The 16,068-nt window shown below is 40.9% G+C and overlaps 1 protein-coding gene across 2 annotated transcripts in view; it reads left to right on the top strand.

The window, feature by feature from the left end:
- Positions 1-153: 153 nt before the first annotated feature.
- The window catches only part of LOC104835946 (chromosome unknown open reading frame, human C15orf41), a 132,036-nt gene continuing 116,121 nt past the window's right edge, over positions 154-16,068 (top strand). For both annotated transcript variants that reach the window (XM_010574221.1, XM_010574220.1), the window contains exon 1: positions 154-311. In XM_010574221.1, coding sequence (XP_010572523.1) covers positions 211-311 — 101 coding nt within the window. In that variant the 5' untranslated portion in view covers positions 154-210. The remainder of the gene's footprint in view (positions 312-16,068) is intronic.

The raw sequence follows: 16,068 nt of genomic DNA, 5'->3' as shown, positions 1-16,068 counted from the left end.
AGCTGGGGGAAGCGGCGGCCGGTGCCGCCGCCCCTGACCGCCTCGGCACCGGGCTGGTAGCAAAGGGCACCCCGGGGTCGCCGCGATTTCCTCCCCCCCGTGACTGGCCTTCTGCCTCTCGCCGCGGCCGCGGTGCCGGCGGTCGCTCGCTCCCTCCTCCCCTCCCGCCGCCGCGCAGGCCCGGCGGCGCGGGGTTAGGCGGTGCGAGGCATGAAGCTGACCAAAGCCCAGTACGATGAAATAGCCCAGTTCCTGGGGCACGTGCAGCCCACCCGGCAGAGCCTGAGGAAGCTGAAGGAGAAGTTCCCTAGGTAAGTGCTTCCCGCCCTCCGGGGCCGCAGCCCGGCGCGGGGCGGGCGGCTCGGGCCCCGGCGGCGGCCTGCGAGCTCGCTGCGGGCGGGCGAGGGGCCGCAGGGGGCCGCTCCGCCAGCTCCAGCCGGTGCCCCCCCGGTTCCAGGCCCCACACGGTACAAAATCACTTGGACACGCACACGGTCATCGACGGCGAGCGAGAGCTCCGGCTAGGAGCAGGGTACTTCTCGCTCTCTGCGACCTGAGGAGTTGGCACAAAATAAAGGACTCTTCCCCTGCCACCCGTCCAAATGAAAGCTCTCGAGTCCTTTCATGAGTCTGTCTCTTAAACACCGAGTAGATCTTCTTAGGTGAACGAAGCCTTCGGGCTCAGGCCGTTCGTCTGTGGCCGAGACCAAGGGTGGAATCCGGCCTGCGATACCTCTGCCCCTGTGGCTTAGGGAGAAGGGGCGGTCCAGGCCCGTAACTCTTTACGTGGTGCTGCTTTCCAGCTGAAGGCTGGAAAAGGGGTCATCTTAAATTGGAGCGTTCATCTGCTTCCTCGCCTGAGCTGCAGGCTCAATGGTCAAAGACATTTGCAAGTGACCACAGGCTAGCATGGAAAAGTGTACATGATGGCATATGCTCCGTGTACTGATCTTCATTGCTGAAATTTGCTTATTGCCAGCAACAGCCAAGTTGTAAAGTACATGTTGCCAGGTTTTTCTCTTTTTTCAGGTTTGGGGGAAGGAGTGCTAGTGCTGAATTGACAGGAAACCAAATCAGGTTCTGTGGGGGAAGGAGTGGTACTGTCTCTAAAATCACCAGAAATAATACAGAAAACTGTAGGGGTTTAAGTGCTGTGCTTACTTTGGTGAGAGGGAGAAATCAGTAAAACAGAAAATCGTTCCCATGCTTCCTGAGTGAGCCTTGCTAGTCTTACCACAAGTGTGGCTGAGGAAACTCTCTGAAGTTGTGTGTAACTTACAGTAACTGGATGAAGAGCCAACATTAGCTTAGGCTTTTAAACTATCCAGTGAAATCTTCTCCTGTTCAGGAAAGTGTGTAATGTAGTTAAAAATCAAGCTGAGGGAATAGCCCTGTTACAGAGAAGCGATGCTAAAGCAATGTGGCTGGTTGAGCGAGTTGCATTGTTGGGAACCAAGCTCACCTTGCACAGTACTTTGCAACTTGGGAAATCGCTTACTGTGACAGCATGTGTCTAAGGAGCTTAGACTTGGCTTTATCACTTTGGTGCTAATGAAATTAGAAGAGAGTGTTTGTGCGTATATATGTGTGTGTGCACGCACACACACGTGCATGTTCTCTTTTTCTAGTCTCCTTATAAAGCTGTCTTAAAAGAAGGTTGGAATTTGGGTTGGTCTGCCAGGTCAGTCACTGTGTGTAGGAACCTGCTTCCAAGACAGATGCATAGGCACATGAGTGTCTGTAATAGGGAAAATAAGGACCAGGACTTTCTGCTGATACATTTTACTTCCCAGTCCACTCCTTTGATCCTGCAAAACAACCATTGACTCCTCAGTTTCAGAAATTGATGACTTCTGAAAAACTATGTACTAATAACAATGTAGAGTTATATCAGGAAAAAATTATGTTTTTTCTAAAGCAGCTGTCTCAGGTTTGGCGAACACTGAAAAACAGAGATTAGCTACAGTAGTTGCTTCCATGATTTGCCGGCTTAATATACTGTTATCTTGTTATCCACATTATGAGATGAGAATGTCCTCTTCTGAATTCCGCTTGTAGGCCTCTCCTGAATTTTGTTTGTCCAACCTGGGAGAAGGCTAAAATGTTCTATCTGAATGATGAATGAATTGACACCTTTTTATAAAAAATGTCTATCAAGTATATTTTGAGGAGGTCTGCATGTCTCCTTTCTGTGAATGGCTCAGCAAGTGATGTTTGTTGTCTTTTTGTTTATTTCTTATAGCAGGGCAGATGCAGAAGACCGTCAGAGAAAAAGTTTGAAGTAGCAAAATATGTTGGGATAATGATTTTGAGATGCAGTTAAAAAAAAAAAAAAAGGGCATTCCAAGGCCACTGCTTGCTTTAGCAGCAAGGGAGATGTATTGAAATAGATAATGTGTTATAATGTGAAAAACAGGCAGTCTCTATAACCATTATCTTGTAGAAGAGGCCAGCTGGAGAGATTTGTAAACTTGTGTGCCATTTTAAGTTTGAAGGGAGAGACTTGTTCAGTGATGTTTTATAACTGGAATAAGTTTCTTATAATCTAGAACCTGTGTCATTCTGGATGCTTTTTTTCTTTACGAAAACCAAAATCAAACAAACCAACAACCGCCTTCCCCACCCACCCCAACTTTCCAATTCAGTCTTTTTAAGAAAATATTCCAGAATCTTTCGTGGCACTTGCAATGTGATGAAGGTGTCCATAACCAGTTTGTCATTATTATGTGGTAATAGTTGCTGATTCAAACTGGAAAGTACTAACTTCCATAATAGCTGCTTTCACCTTGCACTTTCAATCTTTCCCTGGGAAGGAACAGTATTCCACTGGTAATACAATACATAAATTGACAGTTTTCAAGCATTTCTGGTTCCTACTGCCCCATAGATCTTGAGAGTCTTTGGATTTCAGCATTAATCTGCTCAGGTTTCTTGCTAATACTGTCTTATCTATTGGTTCCTCCCTTGTCTGTTGTGCTTCTTGAAGACTCACAGTTTATGCTCCTTATTTGTGTAAAGTATCTTTCACACTTTGTTATGGGCCTGCTCTTGTTCTGCAATTTCTCTCTAAAAGTCATTAGTAATTTCCATAAACTATTGCCACAATTTAGTATGCATAGGTATGCTGTGTAGTGGCTGCCAACATGACCTGTGAATCTAAATAATTTTTTAACAGGGTAGTTTGTTCTTTACTATTATTGAACTACTTCAGCAGATGAGATTACTGCTTCAAAAGGGTGTTGCCATGTGATTTATTAATGTCAAATAGTAAAAATTAGACTGCTTCTGATACTGTTTATAAGTATCTTTATACAAGAATTGACACTTTTATTTTTTTACAATTCTGTAACATTACAGACAACATGGATTTAGTGTACTTTTCTTAAAATCCAGTTATTTTGCAAAAATAGAAGCTCAGGACTCAAATTGCTGTTCTTTTTCTGTTAGTGCTGCACTTCATATTCCACGCCTGGCAATTACCAATGTATTTGTTTATTTATTTATTTATTTATTCTTAAGTTATTTGTTACATGCTTAGCAGTTGTCTTCTAAATGTGTTCAGGTTTAACAGCAGGATTTTTGCATGACATGAGGATTATCAAAATGTAATTTTGAGCACTAAGCATGATAAATCTCTGCCAGTATTGGATCACTGATACGTAGTTCCTTTGAGCTTCTTAACGTATTCTTAAGGGAGAAGCCACTGCCCAAGCATTCACACACCAATCAAGGAGTTGCACACACACCACTCGAGACTTTAACTCTTAGGACTGGAGTCCCTTCACAGCAAGTGACTCCAGTGAGCCGACGGGTGGCCCGTTTGACTCCTCTTCCTCAGACTCGACCTGGGTTCCCCGAAGCAACAGTCCGCCCTTTGATTTTCTTTAGCATACCTGCTAATGCATCCAGACGACTGTCTGAGGGTTTTCTGTATGTTGTATCACTGTCCAAATTCTCATATATAATATCAAAACTAAAAGCAAGCATAATACAGTTAGCATTAACAGAACTACTACTGGGTGTGACATATGGTTCCGGATTCCCGTCGCAGTTGGCGACCATCCCAAGAATGCTTCCCACCATTTATGTTCTCCATCCTTTTTTATTCTCTCTGAAACTCGATGTATTTCCTCAGTGTTCTGGTGTATGGTGAGAGATCTACTGTTTAAATTTTGATCACTATAAACAGTATCCTGATTTTCATAATATGACATGCAGCGTCAAAAACATGGAAATGTAGAAAAGACATAGGCAAGGACAAATACATATTCATAGTATTACATTCAATAGCTGTTTAACAGTCAAGCTTCTTTTAGAGCTGTCCACAATACTGATTAATCCAGGAGAACTGTTTACAAAAACGTATAAAACATTGGATGGCACAAAGTATATAGTGCTAATATAAACAGATTGTTTAAGTTAAGTACTTAATGTAAACGGTCTATCTCTACCTGTAACAAAGAATATTTTAGGGGACCAAAAAAACATTCCTTATAAAAAATAATGCTCTGAGCAAGAGTAGAATGGCCACCTGGCTCCCAAAACCGGTGACTGATTACGATTCTAAGAAGAGTAAGTTGCTGCTACTGCACCCTTCACTAAATGGGGAGCATCCTGCCTGTTTAGCTGGTATTGAGGAACTCTTCAGGGGTGACTGAGGACTTGGGCTGCTGTCAGTCTTTGGGGTGGGTTAACATGAAGCATTTTTGAAACAAGGTCCTTTGCTGTATCTGAAACAGTACTCCAATAACCACCACTGAGAGAGAGTTTTCCAGTACCTATTTGGGCCCAAATCTCATCTGAGGTATCATCAGGACCATTTACAAAAGGAATGTAGCCAGTAAGCACGGTATAAAGTCTAACACCAAGGCTCCACATGTCACATGCAGCATCATAACCTTGCCTCCTTAAAACCTCTGGTACAACAAAATTTGCTGTGCGACATGGAGTCATCAGAAGACCATTTTCTACTCATAGTTGATTTGCAAGGCCAAAATCACAAATTCAAATTGATTCTGGATTACTAGATTCATCAACATAAATATTGCTAAGCTTCAGGTCTCTATGAACAACCCCTTATGCATGAACAGAACAGCACTAGCTTCTCATTACAACAAATTTTTTTGTCTAAGAATCCAGCAGTTCCCCTCCTTTCATAAGTTCCATTACTACATATACGTATTTTTCTGGTGGGTTGACGCTGGCTGGATGCCAGGTGACCACCAAAGCTGCTCTATCACTCCCTGCATCAGCTGGACAGGGGAGAGGAAATACAACAGAAGGCTCATGAGTTGAGATAAGGACAGGGAGAGATCACTCAGTAATTACCATCACGGGCAAAACAGACTCGACTTGGGGAAAATTAACTTAATTTATTGCCAATCAACCAGAGTACGGTAATAAGAAATAAAACCATTCTTAAAACCCCTTCCCCCCACCCCTCCCTTCTTCCCAGGCACAGCTTCCCTCCCAAATTCTGTACCTCCTTGCCCCCGAGCAGCATAGGGGGATGGGGAATGGGGGTTGTGGTCAGTTCATCACATGTTGTCTCTGCCGCTCCTTCCTCCTCAGGGGGAGGACTCCTCACTCTTCCCCTGCTCTGGTGTGGGGTCCCTCCCACGGGAGACAGTCCTTCCCAAACTTCTCCAACATGAGTCCTTCCCACGGGCTGCAGTTCTTCACAAACTGCTCCAGTGTGGGTCCCTCCCACAGGCTGCAGTCCTTCAGGAGCACACTGCTCCAGCGTGGGTCCCCCACGGGGTCACAAGTCCTGCCAGAACACCTGCTCCAGCATGGGCTCCTCTCTCCACAGATCTGCAGGTCCTGCCAGGAGCCTGCTCCAGCACAGGCTTCCCACAGGGTCACAGCCTCCTTCACATGCAGCCACCTGCTCTGGCGTGGGGTCCCCCACGGGCTGCAGGCGGATATCTGCTCCACCATGGACCTCCCTGGGCTGCAGGGGGACAGCCTGCCTCACCAGGGTCTTCACCACAGGCTGCAGGGGAATCTCTGCTCCGGGGCCTGGAGCATCTCCTCCCCCTCCTTCTTCACCATCCTGGGGGTCTCCATGGTTGTTTCTCTGTAATATCTCTGCTAAGGGCATCCTCTTCTCTGCTCCGGTTATGATATCCATGATTTAATCCGGGTGGGACTTGAACCGCCCTTTAAAATCTCTCAACAGTTCTCAATTGTACATCTTACATTGATCAGACTGCATACAAACTCATGTGCAATTTACGCTGATCAGGCTACGCAGCTCTGGCAGGACTTAAACCCCCCTCGTCAAAATCTCTCCGGGCAGGACTTGAACCAGCCCTTAAAATCTTTCTGATCGGGACTTTAACCCTCCTGAATTCTGTCCTCTTCTCTGTATTGAATTTAGATTTGGGGGATTTAACACTCACCACTCAAGCAATTCGGTGCCTCCCGTGTCCAAAATCATCAGGTGAACTCACGCTGTGCCAGCAGCTGGAGGTTTGGATCCGAGAGGTTCCGAGACTGACCTAGGGTCCCACCTGGGTGGCCAGGCTGTTAAGGGAGAAGCCACTGCCTGAGCATTCACACACCAATCAAGGAGTCACTCGCACACACACCGCCCGAGACTTTAACTCTTAGGACCGGAGTCCCTTCACAGTGGGTGACTCCGGTGAGCCGATGGGTGCCCCTTCCAACTCCTCACACACACTCACCCTCGGACACTTCCTCTTCCCTCAGGCTTGACCCTACGTTCCCCAAAGCAGAATCTCTAATCAAGGCCTTCAAAATAAAAAGCGTAATTTATTCTATCTCTGGTGCACAAATTTAGACAGCTCAAGTTGAGTGCCTTCAGAGAGGGACCCCAAACACTAAAATCCCTGGGGAATTATGCCCTTACAATCTAAGTTCCCACCCCTCACACCATAGTCTGGTCCAATAATAATGCTGGCGTCTAGGGTCCTCTTCTCTCTTATTGAGTCCTTTTTCTCGCCTCTAGGCTGGTTCTTTCTCTTTCCTGTTTTTTACGGTAGCTGTTACTGTGTCTCCCTTTCCTGGCTCAAACTGGCTCCGGGCTTTCCGCATCTCCTTACTCCTCTCATCAGAGAATAGGTCAACATTAAGCAAAAGCATTAAGCAAGCAATGAGTTCTGCTTTATCATGAACGACTATTTTTAAGCAGCTAAACAAAGCCCTTAAAGCCCTCCAAAACATATTAACAGCCTCTATAATTTATATACATTCCTGTGTTATTGTAGCCTCACAGTCTTATCCCATTATTGCAACATGTGCTGTTTATGTTACATTTGGGTGTGGTCTGCACGCTCATGTAGTTGAGCTTTGCCACCTTCCACTACAGTATAAATCACTGGACTGATAATTCTGTATGTTCTGTGTTGTGCTCTTCTATAGTGTACCACCTTTTCTGCTTTGTTTCTCATCTGAATTTATTACTTGCTAATAATTCGTGTTTTTCGTTGTAACTTCTGTATTTTCTTCTGCCTTCTCTTTAGCCATGGGCTTATGTTCTTCTGTGATACTGTTCTTCTCAGTGAGACCTTATGTCTAAATTGATTACCCATTGTAGAACTAGTTGTAGGAAATGTAGAGTATTGCAGGACATGCTCTGAGAAAGTTACAATCTCTTTCTTTTATGTGCTTGTTTCTCTCTTAAATAGTAGTTGGAGCTGCCAACAAGTAGAATCTTCTGCATAAGAATCACCTTAGTGTTACCTATTTATGCTAACAGGATGTAGGTTAGACCTTTAAACTTTTACCTGTAGTCAAAGACTATTTTAACTTGTCCAGAAGAGTCCAGCTTCTAGGGGTTTGATTCATACCCAAGCTGATACTCTAGTACTTCAGTTTAGTTGTTTCCAGGGAAAAAAATAAAAAACTCCGTTCTTCTGTATATGGCAGAATACATAGTTTCTCTTCAGAACCTTTTCCTGAAGCTTCTTACCAATGGAACATGATTGACAAATGACTGGACCTTTCTCAAATCTATGCCTTGTACATATTTGCTGCTCTTCTTCGTATCCAGTTCTGATTGAACATTACAGGTTTTTTAGTTGAATCTTCCTCTGGTTCTACCAAGCTTTCTAAGGGTGTAAGGTTTACTGACCCAATTCATTATGGTACTATCTTGGTTTTCTGCAGTTTTTCCTGATTTGGTTCTGTTCTGAGTCTTTGAATCTCTTACGCTACGTTGTGCTTGAACTGGAGATTCCAGAAACTTTCTGGCAGTGCAAGTTGGCTCAGTAGCCTTGCATCTCTTAGAGATTCTAAAACCCATGTTTTTCAAGTTCTTGCATTGAACTGTTGTGAAACATATTTCATTCCATCTAGGCGTGCTATATTCTTCCATAGCACAATTAGTGGAGTCTGTACTGTTTCTCTTCCTTACTTAAAGTTAAACAAACTTAGTGCCTCTAGCCCAACTTCCTTTTCAGTACCTTCACTTTTATTCCTGTAAAAGAAGCATTCTTTTCTGAGCCTGAGTGAAAACTGCGTTTATAGAGAGTTTCAGAGTACTAGGATTTCACAGTATTAGAATTTATAGCAGCTGCTCTGTGCAGGTCTTCATTTTTCTTCTGTGCATCTATTCAAAGAAGTATTGCCCTGTTTGTGTCCTTTCTGTGAAAGTTTCCTTCCTAGTGATCAGGAAGAGCTTACCGCAGAAAGGTAAGGGAAGCTGGCATAAATGTGAGAGAAGAACTTCCCCCCCCTTCCTTATTTTTCCAATAAGCAAGAGAAAAACGTGATGCACAGGTTCATATTGATATACTTGATATTTGAGTATGGATATTTGGTTTTAACATATGTAACTTCTTGTTTGATTATTGGAATGCACACAGTCTTTGTTCCCAGAGCACACCAAGTGACGTACGTTCCTCTACATTCATGACTTGTCTTCTTCATTACTTAATATCACTTCAGGTTTTGCACACATTTTCAGTAATTATGTTGCACTTTCTCCAAATTACTGATAGCTTTATTAAATGACACTGGGCCTGGAAAGCATCCCAACAAGATTTTTAATTTAAAAAAAAAAAAATGTATCTGCATGGTAATGTCTCACAAGGTAAATTGGAAAATATAATCTGTTTATTATTTGCTCATTTTTATCGCTTTCTCAGTGATGGTTCATACTGAAACAAAGGCCCTAAAGAAGTTTAAATGTATGGCATCAATGTTATTTCTTTTACCAGCCACTTAAGACTGACTTAACATTTTTTCTTCCTCTTTTCCAGTGTCATTGCCTCTCTTTTTGTTTTTTAGAGTTGGGGGTGGACAGGCCTCTTCTTTTCCTCTTCCAGCCAGTTTTATTTACAAGGAAATATATTGCTTTTTCCTGAATAATTTCATTCCGCCTTTGTGCTGTTGCTTAGATTATCAAGCAGTGCTGATAAGCCCAAAATGGTTGTGGTGGGAAACAGAAAGGTAGAACTGCTGCTGTCTTTCAGGTCCCTCTTTTTTTCTTTTTTTTTTTTTTCCTTTCCATTTCTGTGTTCTGGTACCTGCTGCTAATGGAGCCTGGAGACTGAGTCAGGGTGGAAGGAGAATTCCTTGTCCTCTGCTCTAGTGCTCGTTGGAGCTACTATTACCCAGGAAGGAAGACAGTGAAGCTCAAGAGCAGAGGGCAGCTAGCTGTCTATGTGGATTTCAGAGCCCTAGGCTGAGGACTCAAGCACAGGTACATTAGATGGGGAAATCTTATCTATGAGCAGGCAACCTACTAGTGTGTGACACTTCAGTTGCACTCTCTTCTGCCTGGAAAGGCTCTCGTCATAGCAAAACTGACATAATTCTTGTAACTTCTGCTGCTCTCCCTGCTCTTTGGAATAGTTGGTTAATTATTTTGGAAAGTAGAGAAACTAGGCTGTTTCTATATTCTCACTACTTAACAATGAAATAAATTCACACTCTGCCTATGTAAACCACCTCATCAATTTCAGTATACCGGCTCATGAGAGAAAAGAAAGTGGACTTTAGTAGGAGATGCAGAGACTTGGAGGGAGATGCTAAATGGTCAATGGTATATTTCCACCCTGTCTATTTTGAAGTGGCAAATACTTTGCACTAGTATACTGTGTTTAAATGATCTGGAGCATATAGCTACAGCAGCTATGAAAACAGTAGAATTTTTGAAGTTTTGTATTTCTTTTTTCTTCTTTCATGTTAGACTTCAGAGTAAACAAAGTTTTACACTGCTGTTTGGTTTTGTTTATTATATGTAGCAAAAGCCTAAAATAATTTAAAATTTTTTATGTACTTGAAGCTGCATTTAACCTCACAGGTAAACAGATTGATAATAAAAGATGAGAAAGAGGTCTTGGCTCATTATTTGAAAAGAAAATTAACAATATACAAGCTTTCAGAAATGACCTACAATAAAATGCAGCCTATTCAAAATAATCTTAAATAAAAATTTACTATACAAAGTAATTATGTGAGCACTGAACTGATACTGTTCCCTTTGGAAAGATGTTCTCGCTATCTGAACCCTTGGTAGGAAATCTACTGTAAGGTATTACAGCTTTGATAGGCTAAACCAGAGGGTGGTACAGGTTTTCCCTTTTCACTTAAATGAAGTCTTAAAGAACTTGTAACTGGTTGGATTTGGTTGTCTTGCTAAAAAACTGCTTATGCTATGACCCTAAATAGGAAGGATACTAATCCTCCCCCATAATACAAAGTATTGTGTGACAGAAATTAACTAAATCAGCATATAACTCAGAAGAACTTTGTCTCCTCCATTATTCATTAGATTAAATGTTAAGATACTTAAAAGCTAGCTATTGGTAGCAGTGGCAGCTTTCAGAGTAGAATGGGAAATATAGTTTTGCTCAGTTTTGAGGCTCTCCAATACCAATAGACAGGATTTAGACAGAAAATTCTTACGTTGTCACATGTGAATTCTAGGTCTTCAGGACATGGGTGCTTTCCAGATTTGTTTGGAAAGAGATGGAAAGGGGTTTTTGAGTTGTTTGTGTTTTATCTAGTAACTAAAAAGCAGATTACATGTATAAGCATGTGTCGACATGAAAGTTAATTTTGAGGGAAGTCCATTGTAGTTTTCTGTTACAATTTTTATAAGTGTAATCATCTAGAATTACAAGCATTCCCACATATGGTGTCCATCCTAGCAAATGCAGTTATTTTAAAGGTTAGTCTTGAAATGTTGCTTGAAATACGCAACCAAAATTAAGGTTGTACTTTCTGGATTCTTGAGTGCTGGTAAGTCTGTTTCTTCTCTCTTAACCTTTTCCCCTTCCAATACAGGCAGTGCTACCGTATGGGAGTACAGTTCATTTTATAAAAAAAAAAAGTCACACAGAACAGGACTTATTACACTTGTGAAATTCATTTTGGCTGAGTAAAGGGAAAGCCTTTTTGGCCTTGAAGAATTTATACAAACCACTTAGAAGCCAATCCTATATCCTTTGAAGATTTGATGGTGAAATGCAATGATTGGAGGGGGCCTCTTAAAGCAGACATGGAAATAAGTTCCCTATAATTTGAAAATGCATTCTGAGTTTGTTGTAGCTGTGTGTTAGGTGTTCTTGTTTAATACAGAAGAAAAGAAAGACAGAGAAAGAGAAAGAGAAAAAAAGAAAAATACAGAGCGAAAAGAGAAAAAAAGGACAGAAAAAAGAAAGAAAAAGAGAAAAAAATTTAAAAAGAGAAAGATACAGACGAGGGAAAAGAGAAAATGCAAGAGATAAAAGGGAGAGAAAAAGAAATTAAGAGGGAGAAAAAAGAGATAGAAAAGGAAAAGAATAAAGGAAAATAAAGAAGACAGGAAAAGACAGAAAAAGAAGGAAAAAGATAGAAAGGGAAAGAAAAAAGGGAAAGAAGGAGAGAAAGAAAGAGAAAGAAAATCCTTTTATATGTCAAAGCTGTGGGAGTTGTCTTGGTCGCAGCGTACATTACTGTGTTGCTTCATGAAGTTTAATTTGGTTGTACTTTTTGCCACTTCACAAATTCCATGGTTGTGATAATCACCAGGAGGATAGGATTATAAGTCTCGTGGCACTGTTTTTTCTAAGTATTTCATTCTAAAGCAAGCTTGGTGTCATCAGACAGACCAACAGATGTCTGTAGATTTAAGGGCCAGATTATGGTGGTTGTTAAGAAAGGATGAAGTGGAAGTTTTAACACTGACCATATGTGCATTTTAATTGACTTGTGGATTTTAGGATACCATTAGATTCATGTTGCTTGTACTTAAGGACAATGATGATAAAAATGGTAATTCTTGATTGTATTTCAGAAAGAGTCCATACTGTATCATTCTTCTGAAGCCTGCAAACAAGTCTAGACTAGAGTTTTATGAGCAGAGGGGATTTGCTACATCAGAGGGGAAAATATTTTATTCATGCGTTGTTTTGGGACAATCATATTCTGGGCTATATTACAATGGCACGATAAATTGCTGAATACACTGTCTGCTGAATATGACCTCACCATGAAAAATTTGATGCATTAGAGTAGGAAAGGTTGGAATATATCAACCTTAGCTGACAAGGGACTTTGAATTTTGACCTAACACAGATGACCTTTGTGTGCAATAAAAGTGAGTTTAATCTCCAGGTCAAGGTTGAGGTGAATGGTAGGGCAATGTGGATTGGTTTGTGCTGGTTATGGCTGGATCACACCTAGCAAGCAAAGAAATCCAAGGTCTTTGCATTTCAGAGTAACCAAATGCTTATTCACCTGAAGTTTACTCATATCTCTTATACTACCTTCAAAAACTGTGCTGTGCTGTAGACAGCTAACTCTTCAGCAGCTGTGGACTAATTCGTTTGAAGCTCAGTGTTTCAGAATAAGAAGTGTGAGGTACGTATATTCTGCTCCTATAGATCATTGAATAGGTAAGCTAAATAAAATTTCTCCTCTAGCATGTAGAATAAAGACTGTCAAGTATATTGCCTTGCTATGAAAAGGGTGAAATCTAGAAGCTTTATTTCTTTGACAGCTAACCTGTCTTTGGAACATCGGAAGTTTATTCCTAAGTGGCTTATGCTTTTAGGAGGAACACAATTAAGAAAGCTCTGATATGTTTCACTAGGCAAATACAAAGAAAACGGGTCCTTTTGAGCACTCCCTTGCTGTAAAAGGTATTTGATCAAAGAAGCTAAGTTACAAAATGTTTTAGGGGTTGTCTAGGTTACGTAATAAAGACGTATAGATGAATTTAAATAAAAGATTGTCGTGTTTTATAGTAGTCACAAACAAAATCTGTCTTTTTAACTGGCTGGTGTTCCAGGAGTGCTATTTTACTAACATACTAACGATACATGCCCTGAATACTTTACACAGATAAGAGTGGTAGCAGTGGTGCTGTTGGAAGGAGGGGGAAGGAGGGAGTTCTCTTTAAATCAGCCGGGGGAAAAAAAAGTTTGAGACTAATGGAAAGAACCTCTACTCCTTTAATAGAGCCTGCAAAATATATTCTCCAGGTCTGATCAGCTCTGAAGGCTCTAGAGGTTTGATGATTGGAATGGCAGGAAATCACGCTTTCAGGACATAACGAATTGACTAGGCCATCCATCATTTGTTAGCATGCGCTGAAACACTGGGTTTGTGTGCAGAGGTCTGTGATTTAGTAAATACTTGGGAGATGAATAGAGCTTACACACAAGGGAAGATATTGCTGTCCTTCAGCAGCCTTAGACACAGATCCCTGCTGAGAAGGCCGTCTGACAGCAGCTCATCAGTAACTGGCCTGTCACAGTCAGTGATGCCCACCAGCCATCCCCAGTATATTAAATGCATTTTTAATATCTGCTTCAGTAGATTTAATGAAGAAAATTTAGTTTCCATACTCTGATCACTGCTTCCTCAAGTGTTTTAAAGCATTGAGTGAAGCACTTCAAGAAAGGAACTGTGCTGATACCTGGAGGAGCTGATTGAAAATGAAAGTGAAACAGAATGCAAAGAGGATTGTTATTATCCAAACAGTTTCCTTAAAACAAAAATGTTTGGAAAAAGCAGCGATCTTCTTGGAAACAATTGACCCTCGTGCAGAGGGACCTTATGCAGCAGGCTGTAGAGCAACAGAGATGCAGTGCTGGAAAAGGTGTATGCACAGTGGTTCTGTTTAGTGTGGCAGGGCTTGCCAAAAGGCATAACTGCATTTCCTACACTTTTAGATGTCAGTATTTGAATCAGATCATTGTTCTGTCAGGCTTTCAGAGTCCTGAGAGAAGGGTGACTGTGAATGGAAGGAATGGAATAGATCATGTTTTTAATAAGTAACATAGATTTGGGTTTGGTTTTGGCGCATTTGCAAGGGATGCAGTTGGTGAAAATCATTGTAGCATTCCGTGGTATTATTTAAACTGATGTAAGAAACAAATAATGAGACACAATGGAAAATAAAACTTCTGCATTTTTATAACTTAACAGGCTCATTGAGAGTTACTCAATACTGACATTCTGCTTGTAAGGATTGTATGGAATTAATTTTTTAACTTGATAGCAAATGGTAAGATCTTTTGCTGTCCATATATATAGATAAACTTGTTTGAATTTCCTGGGAACTTTCAGGGAAAACTTCTGTTTACATAAAGGCAAATATGTTGGTTTTCATTTTCTAATGAGATTCAGTGCTTATGATATTTACTTCAAGACAGCAAGACAAACAACTCGATTTTGTTGCAAACATCTATTTGAAATATTCACTTCTTGAGCTTTTTTTCCCTCAGGAATCCATTCTGTGTTCACAGAAGAGAAAGCAAGTGCCGAATGAGACCTATAAATTTGATTCTTGTATGTGTCAAAACAGTAATGTATTAAATGCATATTATTATAAAAATTTAAGACATGTCCTAAACACTTACATTTTTATAACACATGACAATATTAAATAATACATTTTCTTGTTAGCATCTGTTTGCTGTCATTGTTGGCAGGACCTATGATTTATTACTTAAATTAATGACTACAACCATTTTGGTCCTGATATGTGCCCCATAGCTTATCACATCACTTAATAAAATAACATATATGCTTCTATGAGAGACATTTTTTAATTGTTTATTCCTTTAAGTTCCTGGTGAAAATACCATATGTATTTGCAATGGTGAAACTCTCAGAAGCTTGTTTTGTACTTCAAACTGAGTGAAATAACGGTAAGGATTAATTTCTGTAAGAATATGGAGTACTGTAACTGATCTACTAAAATTGTCTTCTAAGACAAGCCTGGTAGAGTATTGTTACCAAAAAAACCAACAGCTTTGGAAGAGGAGTGGAAAAATACTGCTCTGTTTTCTTCAGTTCCAGTGATGGTTAAAAGCCTTGTTCATTTGTTTGTTAGACTAATTGGTACCATGCAAGTAGATTTCAGAGTCCCATTGGCATGCTAAGATTTCACACTCTATCATTAGTTTTCAAATTGTATTTCATGGAGTCCTTGTTGTCCATGGACTTTAAATGAAGAATTCAAAGTAAATGAACTTCTCGTCAGCAGGCTTAAATTTGCCAAACAGGAATCTGCACCTACTGTGGGAAAAACGTTTTGGTTTGTGAACCCCTTAGGTTGAAAACTTCTGTTTTGTAAGCAACTAAAGCATTTTTATCTATCTTACAGTTTCTTTTCATACATGCTTTTTTTAAAATTCTAGTGTCCATAATGTTTTGAATGTGGTAGTAATATGAATGGGATATATTATCCCTTTGTCCAGGTTTCGGCTGAGGTAGAGTTAATTATCTCTCTAGTAGCTGGTATAGTGCTATGTTTTGGGTTCAGTATGAGAAAAATGTAGATAACACACTGATGTTTTCAGCTGTTGCTAAGTAGTGTTTAGACTAAGTCAAGGATTTTTCAGCTTCTCATGCCCAACCAGCAAGCAGGCTGGAGGGGCACAAGAAGTTGGGAGGGGACACAGCCAGGGCAGCTGACCCAAACTGGCCAAAGGGCTATTCCATACCATGGGAAGTCATGACCAGTATGTAGCGTGGGGGGACTTGGCCTGGGGGGGATCACTGCTGGGGAACTAACTGAGCATCGGTGCGCGAGTAGTGAGCAATTGCATTGTACATCACTTGTTTTGTATATTCCAATCCTTTTATTATTATTGTCATTTT

Source organism: Haliaeetus leucocephalus, unplaced genomic scaffold (genome assembly GCF_000737465.1).
Source record: "Haliaeetus leucocephalus isolate CR32 unplaced genomic scaffold, Haliaeetus_leucocephalus-4.0 Scaffold417, whole genome shotgun sequence".
NCBI classification, from domain to species: domain Eukaryota; kingdom Metazoa; phylum Chordata; class Aves; order Accipitriformes; family Accipitridae; genus Haliaeetus; species Haliaeetus leucocephalus.
This window is presented reverse-complemented; position numbering and strand designations above follow the sequence as displayed.